The following is a 13,882-nucleotide window of genomic DNA, read 5'->3' as shown; positions in this document are numbered from 1 at the left end:
TATTTTTGGCTGCATTGGGTCTTCGTTGCTGTGCGCGGGCCTTCTCTAGTTGTGGCGAGCGGGGGCTACACTTCGTTGCGGTGCGTGGGCTTCTCGTTGCAGTGGCTTCTCTTGTTGTGGAGCACGAGCTCTAGGTGCACGGGCTTCAGTAGTTGTGGCTTGCAGGCTTTAGAGCACAGGCTCAGTAGTTGTGGCACGCGGGCTCAGTAGTTGTGGCACACGGGCTTAGTTGCTCCGCGGCATGTAGGATCTTCCCAGACCAGGGCTTGAACCCGTGTCCCCTGCATTGGCAGGCAGATTCTTAACCACTGCGCCACCAGGAAAGTCCCCATTTCCTGTTTCTTCTCCATCCTAACGCTGCCACTTCTCTCCTAGGCCAGACACAGTGGGTTCAGGTTCCAGGTCCATCACTTACTGTGTGAGCCACTCACCTTCTGAGCCCGTGTCCCCCTCATCAGCAAAATGGGCATAACACCACCAGCTGCCTCTTTGGGTTGGAGGGAGGATGAAGGGAGAAAGTGCGTGTGGAGCATTTACAGCAGTGCTCGGTGCCCGCAGAGCCCTCACACATTCCTAGTATTGTTCGTATCATCTCTGTGTAGCTGGGTTGGTGCACTTGCCATTTGCATCACTGCTTAGTGGAAGTTCCAGAAACACTTTAGAAACAACCCTGGATCCAGCACCCTCCCAAATGATTGATGGAGAGATGCTTTCAAGGTGACGGACGTTACCGTGTATATTCTGGTATTTGGGACAGGGAGGGATGGCTGGACTGATGCCAGGATGGGCTGGCTAGACTTTCCCAGTGGTTGCCCATCAGCCACAGGCAAGAGCTCGGGCTCTTCCCAGCAGCCTACCCACCGGCTCCACGTTTTGTGGTGCCTCATCCCCCGTGAACCTATAAGCTTGAGCCTTGGCAGAGGTCCCTGTGCGGGCCCTCCCCACTCTGTCAGACCCCTAGGCTTCCCCCACGCAGCTCCCACTGTGCCAACGTCCCACCCACCTTCCTTCTTCCACTGTCCATTCTCATTCAGCCTCAAGTCTCAGATCAAAGGTCAAGTCTTACTGAACCCAAGGGAAAGCAGATCTGCGTTATTGCACCCTCATACTTTGTACTTTCTCCATTCTAGCCCATCACATGTTGTATCGTAATCGTAATCCCATCTGTCTCCCTGACCACACTGCGAGATCTCCAAGGGAGTGCCTTTCTTACTGACATTGGAATTTCCACGGCTTTATCATTGCCTAACACACAATAGGTACTCAACTTTTATTAAAGGAATGAATATCCCTCCCTCAGTCCCCCAGATAATGGGTAAGTCATGCACTGAAAAATGTTGGAAGAGCCCGAAAAAAAGGGGTATAGATTAGCAGAACCGACCCTCACACATCTCAGCCCCCTGCGTCTCACCCCCACCTCCACCAGCACTGTGCGTGGCTGTCTTCACCCTCTCATGATGCAGTAGGCTCTCCGCCGTGTGCCAGATGGAGGTGGCCAGCTTGCTCCTAAACTCTCCGACGGCATATCTCTTTATCACTGTTTGAAGCTTCCTTTCTCTGTGGAAACTATTATTAACTCAGAGTAAACTCTTACTCACAAGCGGTACACAGTGTTTTCACTTTAATTCTGCTTACACCCATTGCTCCCTTGTAAAGCCAATCAGTCACATGTCTGCCGTGAGCCTGGTACCCCTAGGGCGGGACCCTGGGCAGACTGCCTTCTCCAGGTCCCTTCTCACCACTCAGCCGGGGGTGCCCAGCTCCCGGGGTGGCCCACACCGCACAGGTCCTTCCTTTACACTCTGCTAACGAAATTAATTTCAACACTTTCGTTTTTCCTTTGATACTTACGGTGCTAGATGAACCAGCTAAAAATGTGCTGTTTTCCCCGTCTCTGGCAAAGGGAAACTTGCAGAAACGGTCTGTAGAAAAATGCAACTCAAAGGTCGTGTGCACGTCCAGATGCACACATCCAAGTACAGGCGACGCCGCCTTGAAGTGAAGAGATGATGTTTTTGTGTCTAAGAGAAAACCTACAAAACCTCTAAAAGCAAACAAACAAAGAGTGAGCGAAACCTGGAAGCCAGTGATAGGCACTGTCGCAGCTGCCTGACCCTCGCCCAGTTATGCAAAGTCATGTAAACACAGCCAAGTCAGGCGTTCATTTGACAAACATTTTAGGAGTGCTTACTATGTGGTAGGCTCCATGCAGGCACTGTTGGGAGTTCAGATTGGTCAAGAGTCCTTTTCACCTGGAGCTGAAAAGGTCCAAGAGGGGAGAGAGAAATACCTTAGAAGGCAGGAAAGACTGTAACCTGTAAGGTTTTTTTTGAGTTGTGTGTATAAAGGCAATTAATTAGGGGTTAAGGAGGGGAAACTGATAAGGTCAGGGGTAAAGTACAAGGGTCAGGAGTAGACCAAAAGAAGACCCAGGGTTATGTGCTTAGCATAAGCTGTGCTCCAGGAAGCAAAATAAAACTTGCACTCATACATTCAATCCCTAGTGTTTATATACCTGTAGGTATATGGGTCTCTGTATTTTTCTGTTATCTGCCAGAAGCTTCTTAGGATCCACCTTCCGCTCGCTTTATGTGTTACCCTGCGCTACGCCACATGACGGCTACTGGTCGACAGTTTGAGGAGCTTCTAATGGCACTAAACTCGCACCGAACATTCAAAACCAGGCCACCAGGGGCTTCCCTGGTGGCGCCGTGGATAAGAATCCGCCTGCCAATGCAGGCGACACGGGTTTGAGCCCTGGTCCGCGAAGATCCCACATGCCGCGGAACAGCTGAGCCCATGTGCCCCAACTACTGAGCCTGCGCTCTAGAGCCCACGAGCCACAACTACTGAGCCCGTGTGCCACAACTACTGAAGCCCGCGCGCCTAGAGCCCGTGCTCCGCAACAAGAGAAGCCTGCGCACTGCAATGAAGAGTAGCCCCCGCTCGTTGCAACTGGAGAAAGCCCGCATGCAGCAACAAAGACCCAACACAGCCAAAAATAAATAAATAAATTTATATATATAAAAAAAAAACAGTCGTCCTGTAGACCCATTCAGTGGCAGGGCTGAGACTGATGCCCAGGGCTATGTACATGAATTTTACTGTCCCTTCCATCTTGCTTTGGACCCGGGGGATGGGACAGGTGGTGAACACTGGTCACCAGTGGCAGCATTCTCACCCCCTTGCATGGTTGCTGGTCTCAGATCCCACATGAACAGAGAGCTCACACTGCCTGGACTGGAGACCACTTGCAGGAAGCTCCTGAGGTCCCTTCACAAGAATAAGTCCCAGCAGCAGCTCTTCAGTTACTTTAAAGCCAATAAGTGTGCAGGTGCAGAGAGGAAAAACTCCAGGCTCCTGGTCTAAAGAGCTTGCTGCCTACCTTCCTAAAACACCATCTGGATCTTACTGCTACCGTGAATGCCTTAGATGTAAATTTCCCGAATTCCTCTTTCTGGTCCCCCATTGTATTTCCAAGTATATATTTTAGGGGTCAAGTACTCTGTGTGAAATCTCTTTTCCAATTTATGTTTTACAGTTATGGTCACGCCTCTTTCTCCCCAAGTGATAAAGCTCATCTATTAAAGGAAGCTTTAGGAATGCGAGTTTCGGGATTGTTTGACAAGCTACTTCACTGCCTGGTGTAGTTCTTTGGGCATCATGGTAAGTACTTGCCAAATACTAGTGAACGGTGAGAGGCGGGGCAGCAGGTCGTGGAGAGAGAGGATGAATCTGATTTAGGTATCGAGAGGCTTCCATAGGTCCCCTAAGATAAATGTCTCCTGATCCGAAGGAAGTCAAATTAAGGGAAACTTCATAAAGGAAACTCCTCCAGAAAGTGGAAAGGACCAGCAAGGGGCCAGGAGCAGCATGGGATCCCCAACCAGGGCCTCTGACCACCAGGAAGGCAGGTGAGCTTGCCCTGAACCCACACAAGGAGCCACTTTCATCCCAGGTAGAAAGGAGTCAGTTGGATAACTGTGTATGTGGGCCAGGGGTCTATGAGAGCCCAGACCCCCGTCCGCACTTAACCAAGGACGACCCTCGGGCTCAGGGTGGGAGGTCACATGGTGGGTCCAGAGGCAGCTGGGGTTCACCCTTCAGAGCCTGGCTCCTGACCCCTACACTGCTGCCTCTCTCAGTGGTTTTCTGATTTCTCTGATGGGTCGACAGTTTAGCAGAGGCTGGAATACAGTAAAGGAACGAGGATGTGGCTCCCTCAGGGGAGAGGGAAGTGGACAGAGGGAACGTCAAGTGCAAAGGCCCGGGACCAGCAGGCAGGCCAGGTGGCAGGAGACCCAGCACAGGACACCTTGAGGGAGACGGCCTCTGGGTCTGCGGCAAAGCCACAAGCTCATAGTGAAACTCCAGAGGGAACCGCTACTATGATGTGTGCACAAAGGTAGTTGTAACTGCAGAAGATGGGAGAGAGTGGCCCCCGAGATCTCAGCCCCCCATATAGCCCCCTCCCTTGAATGGGGGCTGACCCGTGACATCCTTCTAGCTGGCAGAACGCTGCAAAGGGAAAGGGATTTTGCAGGTGTGATTAAGGTGCCCAGTCAGTTGATTCTGAGTTAATCAAAATGAAGATTATCCTGGTTGAGCTTGGCTTAATTAGGGAAAAGCCCTTTGAAGAGAGGCTAGGAAATTTCTCTCCTGCTGGCCTTGCAGAAGCAAACAGCCAGGCTGTGAACAGCCTCCGGGGACCGGGGGCAGCTTCTAGATCCCAGGGCAGCCAACAAGAAGCCAGGACCCTCAGTCATCAGCTGTGAGGAAATGAATCCTGTAAACACCTTGCATGGGCCTGGCAGCGGATTCTCCTCACTGAGACCTCCAGGTAAGAATGCAGCCCGATTGACCCCTTGACAGCAGCCTTGTGAGACCCTGAGCAGAAGACCAGCTGAGCTGAGCCCAGACTCCTGGCCCACGGAGACTGTGAGATAATTAATGGGCATTGTTTTCAGCTGCTAAACCTGTGGTCCTCTCTTGTATAGCACAGAAAACTAACACAGTGGGCGGCTGCTAATGTATAGGTATGCTGTCCACCCCCTGCCCCACCCCGATTATAAAGTGATGCTGGGTATTTGTTTCTGTCTGTGTAAGTAGAAACTGGTAAATGCATGGACCAAGGGACAAAGCTAGTGGCTCCCAAAAAGCAGGAAGTGTCCACACTGGTGGTCGCTCATGAGAGCCAGGAGGGGTCTGCCCCAGCACTCACACACGGAAGCCAGGTAACGGGCAGGCTCAGCAGGGTGTTCCCAGATCTGCACTCCCCAGGTGTCCTGAAGAGAAAACTTAACCATGAAGATTCAACCCTTCATTTCTGGGCGATGGAATTTCTAGATGGCCTTGCTAATTTTAATGCAATACTAATAAGACACACATAACTCTTTAATAATGCTAACAGATAAGTCACTAATTCATAATGACAGGACCAGGTTAGTTGATCAGAAAAACCCAAAGATGGATTACGTAATACTGTATTACCAAGCGAGACTTTACAAATGCATCGTTTTAGGGGAAACACAGGGCAGCAAAGAATTAAAACCTATGCGAAGGGTTTGAGCTTTCAAATCTGATTGATGTAGCAAATGGCATTTACTTATAAACAGCAACTTTCAACTGATGGCCTTGGGAAGAACCATCTAGATCCAGCCCTATCCAGGAATTACTCCATCTATAACCAAAATGCCTTAACTCGGCTGATTAGAGATGGTATTCTTCTTCTCTGGGGCCGTCAATCCTGGAAGAATATCAAAGTAAAGATAGCTGTAACCCAAAAAAGGTATTTGAAAAAAAAATAAAGGAAATAACGAAGAGATTAGTTAAATCCATGATGTTGATATTTGGAGTAAGAAATTGGTTTTGTAGTCATCACGTTAATATAAGCTTTATTTGCTGTCTGAGGTGTTTGCAATATTCGAAAGAATCAACCATGCCATATTTATAACTACAGGTTACATTGTTTAAGAGAATTACTTCAATGTATTTGTAATCGTTGTTTAGATGTGCAAAACAGAGAAAGATGTGTAAAATTTGGTTCATTGGACATGAGAGTTACATTGAGCATTAAACAAAGTGCAGGGAGTGTGGATGCTCCTGGGACAATTGGGAACCCCAGCAGCAAGTGAAAGGGATCTGGGTATGGAATCCCAGTTGGGGGACCTGGCCTTCCGACAAGCAGGGACATATATCGATCAGACAGAGGACAGAGATCATGGGTATCTCGGAGGAGGAGCAAAGATCTCCAAGTGGAAAAAACAAACTACACAACAAGACAGAACATGTCCCCACGTGGGGAAAAGGCAACCCTAGTCTATTACATATGCATGTAACTGACAGGAAAGATGACAAGATCCACTCCACACCATCCACCAGGATTGCTGGGTGGGGGGCAGCAGGGGGACGGTCAGGTCCCACCGAATGTCAGTGCCTGATGTGCCGCTGCCCTGTGCAGGGGCCCCAGTGCTCAGAGGCAGTAACCACACTTGGCTGATGGTTGCTCACTTGGTGCCGCGTGCCGTGTCCTGGACCTCTCACAAAGGTCGGGTGAGTACATGCTATTAATGCCTCATTTTACTGTTGAGGAAACTGAGTCACGAGGGGGCTCCTCCTTAGCAGGCTAAGGAGACGGAGTAGCGGACCCCAGACGGCCCGGCCTCCTGGCGCCTGCGTGCTGAGCGTGGAGGCTCTCAGGCATGGTGTGAGCGGCGCCTGGAGAGATGGGAGGCCTGCAGGTGACAGAGGCCAGGACCCGCAGCCCTGAGATGGAAAAGCAGGCTGTGTCGCCTTTAAAAGAAAGACCACACGATTACACCTCCAACAGGCTACAGGTAGGAAGACAGGAAGGAGACCTGTTTCCACTAAAGGCCACTCCTCCTAAATGAAAGGGGTAAGGGTTACGTAGTGGGTAGCGCCAAAGACCAAAACTTACGCTACAGCACCCAGCTCTGCTTGCTGTAAGGATGTGAACTGCAGGTAACAGCTCAGTTTGCCAACGGGTTCCTTGGGCAAGGCGGTTCGTGGTAAGCATATGGGAACCCTCCCACACAGCACACCTGTTACCGCTTTCCACCTGCAGCAGCTGAAAGTACGGGCAGCCCAGGGAGCACAGGACATGCCCTGAACAGAGTGCACGCCTCCGGGGTCCTCCCACCGGCTCCCCGCACAGACCCCGGGTACCCCCTCCTCCTGGCGGAGGTGCACGACACCACTCCCCTTTCCTTGGGTCTTTGTCAAAACTGCAGAAGGAACTTGTCCTCAGAAAGTAAAGGGAGGAACCCGTGAAAGCAGACGAATGAACAGTGGCCCCACTTGAGGGGGGCCTGGCTCCTGGAATTTCATGGGTTATTCGTGTCAACATTCCCCACCACTCCAGTCCCTGCTGACACTTTCTAGGGACACAGGAAACACCCTGACGCTGGGCCTTTGTCTTTGGTGCCGGTCACATTTTGTCACCTGAGTGGCTCTCCCGCCCCTACAGACCATAAGTCATGGTTTTCATCAAGGATCCCCTGGGCAGTGCTCTTAAACGGGCTTCTCACCAAACCCTCCCAGCTCCCAGAGGTGAAATCTGGTTGGTGGCACCTCGAGCCTCTTCCTAGTGGCGGGACTCCAGGCTCAGAACCTGAGAATCTTGGATTGTGAGCCAGCATTCTGTCCCCCCGGAGGCCCGGCCCTTCCGGTGATGGCCCTGCCCCCGTGGCCTTCTCCATCACCCATTCATGACGGCCCCTGCCCACCTGCTGGAGCGTAAGCGAACTCTTCCTGGCTCCCGTCCTCAGGCTCCCGCCCACCGCCCAGGGGCATCTCACTGAAGCCAGCCATGTCCACCGTGCAGGGAGCAGGTAGGAGCCACCGAACAGGGCTGGAGAGGGGACCCAGGGTGGGCCTGGCCAGAGGAGGGTACGGGGCAGAGGCGGCCTCTCCTTCCTGAGGACCCCTGCCCTCTGCAGTCTTCCGGGCCGCTTGTTTTACAAAGCCAGGGCCCCATGACGACATGGTTTCTTCTGCTTCCCTCTGCGGCCTACAGGAAAACTGAGGTATGTGGCAGAATAGACTAATGACCGAGAGAGCAGGAGACCAAGACTCTCCCAGGCCCCGCAGGGCCCCTTAAAAATGACTGACGATGAGGGGAGGCGGATGGGTGACCCACAGAGGTCCCGCCCTGACCTAAGGAAGTGGCCTCTCCCCTCAGCTTGGGAGTGGTCATTCGCTTGCCCCCAACCAAAGAAGATGTCTGCTGTCACCAACTTCAGTGCTCTGGTAAATGGTAACGAGTCCACTTGGCGGCAGATTTCAAAGGGAAGTACTTGCTGTAAAGCTGAGTAACTTTCACTGATGCCTGGCAGAGGGTAGAAAATTTGAGCGGTCCATCATTTCCCCTGAATGATACTCTGTAATCACAAAACACCGAGTGAGTCCCAAAGAGCGGTCATCGTCTTAACGAGTGTCTCTCCTTAACTCTTGATTTTATAAAACCAGGAATGGCCTGGAATGGTCCAGACCTATTTCTAGCCTGAAGCGGGGGTGGGGGTGGGGTGGGGGACACACCTCACAGTCTCTGGGCCGGAGCTCAGTCTGGAGGCAGAAGGACGTAGGTTTGAACCCTCACCTGGGCAAGTGACCCTGAGTTCCGTTAGACATTCATTGAGCACCTACTACGTTCCAGGCACTGGGGATGCAGAGATAAGTTACAAGGGGTTCAGTGGACCCAGCTCAGTGGGGAGGTGGCCTCTTTCCTCCAAGTTGGGGGTGATACCTGAGTATCACGGCCTTGATAACGAAGTATGAGTCCCTACAGCGTCCAACACATAGCAGGAGCGGGATACACATTGGTTTCTCTCTCGAAGTTCCATTTAGAATTGGCGATTCTGTCATTCTGGAAGGTGATGGGGTAAAACTGCCCCCCACAGAAGAGACGTTGTTGTATTTCTGAAAGGATGGTGGATATCTTCGTGTAAGAAAGCCTGGCTCCCAGAGGTGAAGTGACTTGTCCAAGTCACACAGGGAGTTTGTAGAACCGTCAGGATGGGGACCACATGCCGTGTCAGCATCCAAATGTGGCTGAAGTTTTCTTGGACTCCCCCTGCCCTCAGTCAAGAAGTCCTGGAGAAGCACCCTGTTCTGTTACTCTGAATGTGGCGGATGAAAAAGGCGTTCAGTTCATCTTGCCCGTGGTTGCCATAAATGTGTGGACTTTTGTGTTTTAGCTCATCGTTAGTCCAGATACATCACTGACATCTATTGATACTGCAGTGTTTTCAGAGGTTTTGAGGACAGCTGCTTGGTAACTTATTTAGCTAGAAACGTTCTATTCAGAACTTTCTCTCTGTTCTTGTGAGAATTGCTAGAAAATGTTGACTTAAGGAGATGCTTCTGTGTTTCATTGCACAAGTAAGTGTGCTCTACTGGGCAGGATTATGCAGTGAGGACCACCTCTTAGAGACTGAAGGGCGTAGTATGGACTTAAATATAGTAAAACATCCAGGCAGACCTCGGAGGTATTTTGGGTTTGGTTCCAGACCACCGCAATAAAGCGGGTCACACAATTTTTTTCTTTTCCCAGTGCATAGAAAAGTTATGTTTACGGCACACTGTTAAGTGTGCAACAGCATTAGGTCTAAAAAAAATGTGCATACCTTAATTAAAAAATAATTTATTGATAAAAAATCCTAATCCCCTTAGCCTTCGGTGAGTCGTAGCAGTGACACCAAAGATCACTGAGCACAGATCACCATCCCAGAGATAATAACAATGAAAACGCTTGAAATGTTGGGACAACTACCAAAATGTACCACGGAGACATGAAGTGAGCAAATGCTGTTGGAAAAGTGGCGCCGACGGACTTCCCACGGGCCTTCAACTTGTAAAAAATGCAGGTCTGCAAAGTGCAGTAAAGCAAGGTGCACTAAAACGAGGTCTGCCCGTGTATTTTACTTGCGATAGGACTGACCTTGTGATTTGCATGAAATTGTCGTTTGTGTTGTGTAAAAACATCTGTGCTTAATTTCTAAAATATTTAGAAAGATTTTCCTGGTAGAAGTGTAAGGCTTGCCATCAAACGTAAAACTCGGTGTTCATCTAAGATAAACATTTAGCAAATATTTGGCAAGGGCTTTCTCCAAGCCAGGCACTTGTAATCAGTTACAGCCTTGAATTTGGAAATGATATTTGCTTCCTTTTTAAAAATTTTACTTTATTTTTGCCACAATCCCAGCCACGTGAGGTGCTAGCTTCTCAGATGCGCAAGCAGCCCATGTGACGGGTTATCTGCAATTCTCAAAGCCTGGCAGAAAGGGCGGAGTCCCGGTTTTGGTTTCCTTTGGCTATACCTGAGGACAGTCCTTGGTGACAGTCAAGGTCTGGAGGACAGTGGCACCTTCCCTGGCCAGGGGCCAGCACGTCCCCTACCCGACAAGGTCCCCTGCTGAGTGCTCCCAGCGAAAACATGTACGGATAGCAGTTAAAATCATATTCTCGTTTCTGTGGAACTGGCAATGCTAAAAAAATTCTTTTGTTAATGTATGCATGATATAAAAGTGGATTGGGAGGAGGATTTCAGAGACCTGAAAAATACGCACTGAGGAAGGTATGTTTCCAAGCCTTCTTCAAGAAGAAAGTGTTTCTGTTAAAATTAGCACACAGTGGCTGGCTTTCCTCTCATGCATTTGTCATGGAGGCCACGTGCCGGGATCGTTAGGGTCATCTGTGCTGGATCTGGGATCCAGAGATCCACCTTCTGTGGCCGGGAGATGGCGGAAAAGTCACGGAACCTCTGTGTGCCTGGGTTTCCTCGTCAAGCGATTGGGGGATGTTGGTGACTACTTCTCAGGATGGCCCCAAGGATGAACTGAGATAGGAAGTAGCTTGGAGGTGAGGTTACTCTCGGAGGCTGGACTTGCTTCCTGTTTCATATAGAAAACAGAAGCAATCAGAAGCCAGCGTCCCCTCCCTCCTCCTGCCCACCTGCCCGAGTGCCCACATGCTCCACTTTCTCCTGCTTCTGTGAGTGGCTCGTCTGGGACTCTGCCAAGGACCCCACACCCTTTTTCCTCCTCCCCCCCCTCTTTCTCCCACACCCCCCTCGTCTGCATCCAGTTGTTCCCAACAACTTACAAACTGTGCTGTTACTTCCCCTTTCCCTTAAAACACCAGCAAACTGGCAAATACACAACAGCTGGTCCTTCCGGCCTCCTCAAGGCTGGCTCTCTGACCTCCTTCCAGACTCTGCCCACCTACTGGACCAGCCTCTCTGAACAGCAAAGTAAAATCACACACCACTCACTGCACCGCCTTGCCTGCCTCACTCCCTATGCCCTTGACCTGCTCATTCTGCACCCCCCCCCCCCCCCCCCCCCCCCCCCCCCCCCCCAGCGACTCTGCAGCACCGGCCCCACCCTGTTGGAGTGTCAGCTCCACAAGGCAGGATGTCGCCAGTTTTGTTGCCTCCTGGGGCAGAGTGTCTGCTCCAAAATACTTGTGGGTGAACTGCCACTGAGACGGCGCAGGTCTTTATCCGAAGACTAGTGCTTCGCGGATGCATACGCTTTCTTTTGGTTAGGTGTTGTTTCAGGATGTGCGCGTTCTGGGTCCACCCGGGCCGCTCAGCCTCCCAACCCAACCCGTCCCCTCCTGTTGGCTCCTCCCGATCCGCATCCAGGTCCTGGCACCACTGTCACCTGAGCCAGAGACCCGAGCATCCTGAGTCTCCCATATCCAGCCAGGCGGTCGCCAGGCCTTAGCGGGCTCTCCACCTCACGCACCTGGCCTCTCCTCCCTGTCCCTGCAGCTGTCCCTCCTCTTGATCCCCCTGCGCCTCTCACCCTTCACGCTGCTACCAAAGTCATTTTTCTAATAGGAGATCTGACGCTCCTACTTCTCTGTTAAACTCCCAGCGGTTCAGCCCCCTCCCAGGGCTCCGGCCGCACCAGGTGACCTAGAGTCTCGGCAGGTAGTGGGCTGCTGCTCTCTGGGACCGCAGTTCACTCTGCCTGGAATGCTCGTCCCCTGGTCCCTCGGGACCAGTCACTGCTGGCCATACTTTCAGGTGGGGGCACTCCCGGGGCACCCAGGGTTCAGAGGCACCTCTAACTCTCCCCCTTCAAGCCTCCCTTGCTGCACTGCTGTAGTGAGGCTTCCTACTGGACCGCTCCTTTTCAGTGGCCAAGGTATCTTTGTTCCCCTCAGGCCTTGCTTGGGGGAAGCTTGGAGAGCCGGTCACCCTCGGCTCAATGAAGGAATGACAGGGAGGGGCCTGCTTTGTTGGGAAGTCCCACATCCTGTCATTCACTGAGACATTTCCAAGCTGGGGGGTACTGCTGGGGGCGAAAATCTATTATTAGACGAGAAGGGAGCCTGAGGCTATGGATTTTTCGGAGTTTGATCTGTAAACACAGACACTTGAGGAAGGGAAAATTAACCATGAAATTGAAGAGACATCTGCCAACTTGAGTCTGATAGGAAAGGCTGAGGGGTAGGCGGGGAAGGATGGGCGTCCCGCAGGAGTGTCCACAGCTGACGAACCTTAGGAGGCCTGCCGTGAACCCACTTTTCCTCGCTCCTTGGTGAGGCTTGGGGTCGTGCCCCAGTTTTCCCTAGGGCGGGGGGGGGCGGTCTTGATTTTGGCTGCTCTCACCCTGTGGTTGGTCAGAGCTCACAGCTGCCCCTTGGAGTGCAGGGCCTCCCCACCGTAGGCAGGACCTCTGCTGGCCGGAAGTCCTTGGCCACTCGGGGCCAGCCTACATTCTGGACCTGGCTCTCCCCCACCAGTGCCAGCCAGGCCCTTACCCGGCCGCCCCTCCTCCCTTCCCACTGGATTGTTGGGCTACACTTGCGATAAAGAATCTCGATGGTCTCTTAAGAAAAGTTAAAAATGAGGCGGGGTCTGAGAGTTGTCCCCGAGCTAGATCAAAGTGTGGGTCACGTGAGAAAGGCTGGGAAACCCCAAACGCTGCAAAAGGCCCGGGAGGGGTGCAGGGGAGCTACAGGGTGTCAGGGCCTGAAGCTCACACATCTGTTTGTTTAAAGTTTTATTACAAAACCATTAAGCTCTTAGCATGTGACATAGTGCTTCCGTGAGGTAGTGGGACTGAGCGGCCTTGGTGGTACAGTCTAGGTCACTCCCCTCTTCTGAGCCGTCTCAGGACTGTGGACCAGGGGTCAGTACTTCCTTGGGTTGCCGTGAAGATTACCGGAACCGAGGAGCAACAGTGGGACAGAACCTGCCACACAGCGGTGCCCGATATTTAGGGTTTGTTCCCAACAGGGGAGTTAATTTGTAATTAGTGGCCACAACCCCTATAAGTTACCGAATTTAGTTTGTCAAAAAGAAAACCGAGGAATTGAACACCAACTGAGCACGAGCAGGCACGATTCACAGGGTCGCTCAGAATGCGGAGGCCCCGGCCCCTCTGTCCGGGGCGGTGACAACCAGGGGGCGGCCTGGGGACTCGCCCGGCCAAGCACCTCCTCCGGGCCGCCCCTGCCCCCCAGGCCTCAGTCCTCAGTGGTGGGTGGGCTCGGGCCCCCGAGGCCCAGCGGGCCAGGAGCGCCGGGACGGACAGGTCTACAGGCCATAAGGTCACGCCCCTAGTGCGGCGTCTCTGGGTCGGCGTGGGGGCGGGGGCTCTCCTCGCTGTCTGAGGTCTGGGGTCGCGGATGTCGGGTGGGGACGCCCGGACTGGAGGCCCGCGGGGCGGCTGAGAGCGGGCGCGGCTCCTTTAAGACGCCGCCGGCCCCGCCCCACCCCCCCGCGGGAGCCGCGCCACGTGACCCGGGTCTTGTGACCGGCGGGGGGAGGCGCGGGGGGAAGCCCGCGGCACCCGCCTCCAGGGGCCCCAGCCCCGCCGCCGCCGCCGCCGCCGCCGCCGCCGCCGCC

The 13,882-nt window shown here is 52.7% G+C and overlaps 1 protein-coding gene across 2 annotated transcripts in view; it reads left to right on the top strand.

The window, feature by feature from the left end:
- Window positions 1-3,672: 3,672 nt before the first annotated feature.
- The window catches only part of BRI3 (brain protein I3), an 18,987-nt gene continuing 8,777 nt past the window's right edge, over window positions 3,673-13,882 (top strand). Inside the window, exons 1-3 of one of the 2 annotated variants that reach the window (XM_029219392.1) lie at window positions 3,673-3,914; window positions 4,675-4,840; window positions 6,461-6,552. In XM_029219392.1, the coding sequence (XP_029075225.1) occupies window positions 4,780-4,840; window positions 6,461-6,552 (153 nt within the window). In that variant the 5' untranslated portion in view covers window positions 3,673-3,914; window positions 4,675-4,779. The other variant, XM_029219393.1, reaches the window with a different exon arrangement.

The sequence above is a fragment of the Monodon monoceros genome, unplaced genomic scaffold (assembly GCF_005190385.1).
Source record: "Monodon monoceros isolate NGI ecotype Baffin Bay Population unplaced genomic scaffold, NGI_Narwhal_1 Super_Scaffold_13, whole genome shotgun sequence".
In the NCBI taxonomy this organism is placed as follows: domain Eukaryota; kingdom Metazoa; phylum Chordata; class Mammalia; order Artiodactyla; family Monodontidae; genus Monodon; species Monodon monoceros.
Note: the sequence above shows the minus strand (reverse complement) of the source record. Positions and strands in the feature narration are given on the sequence as shown.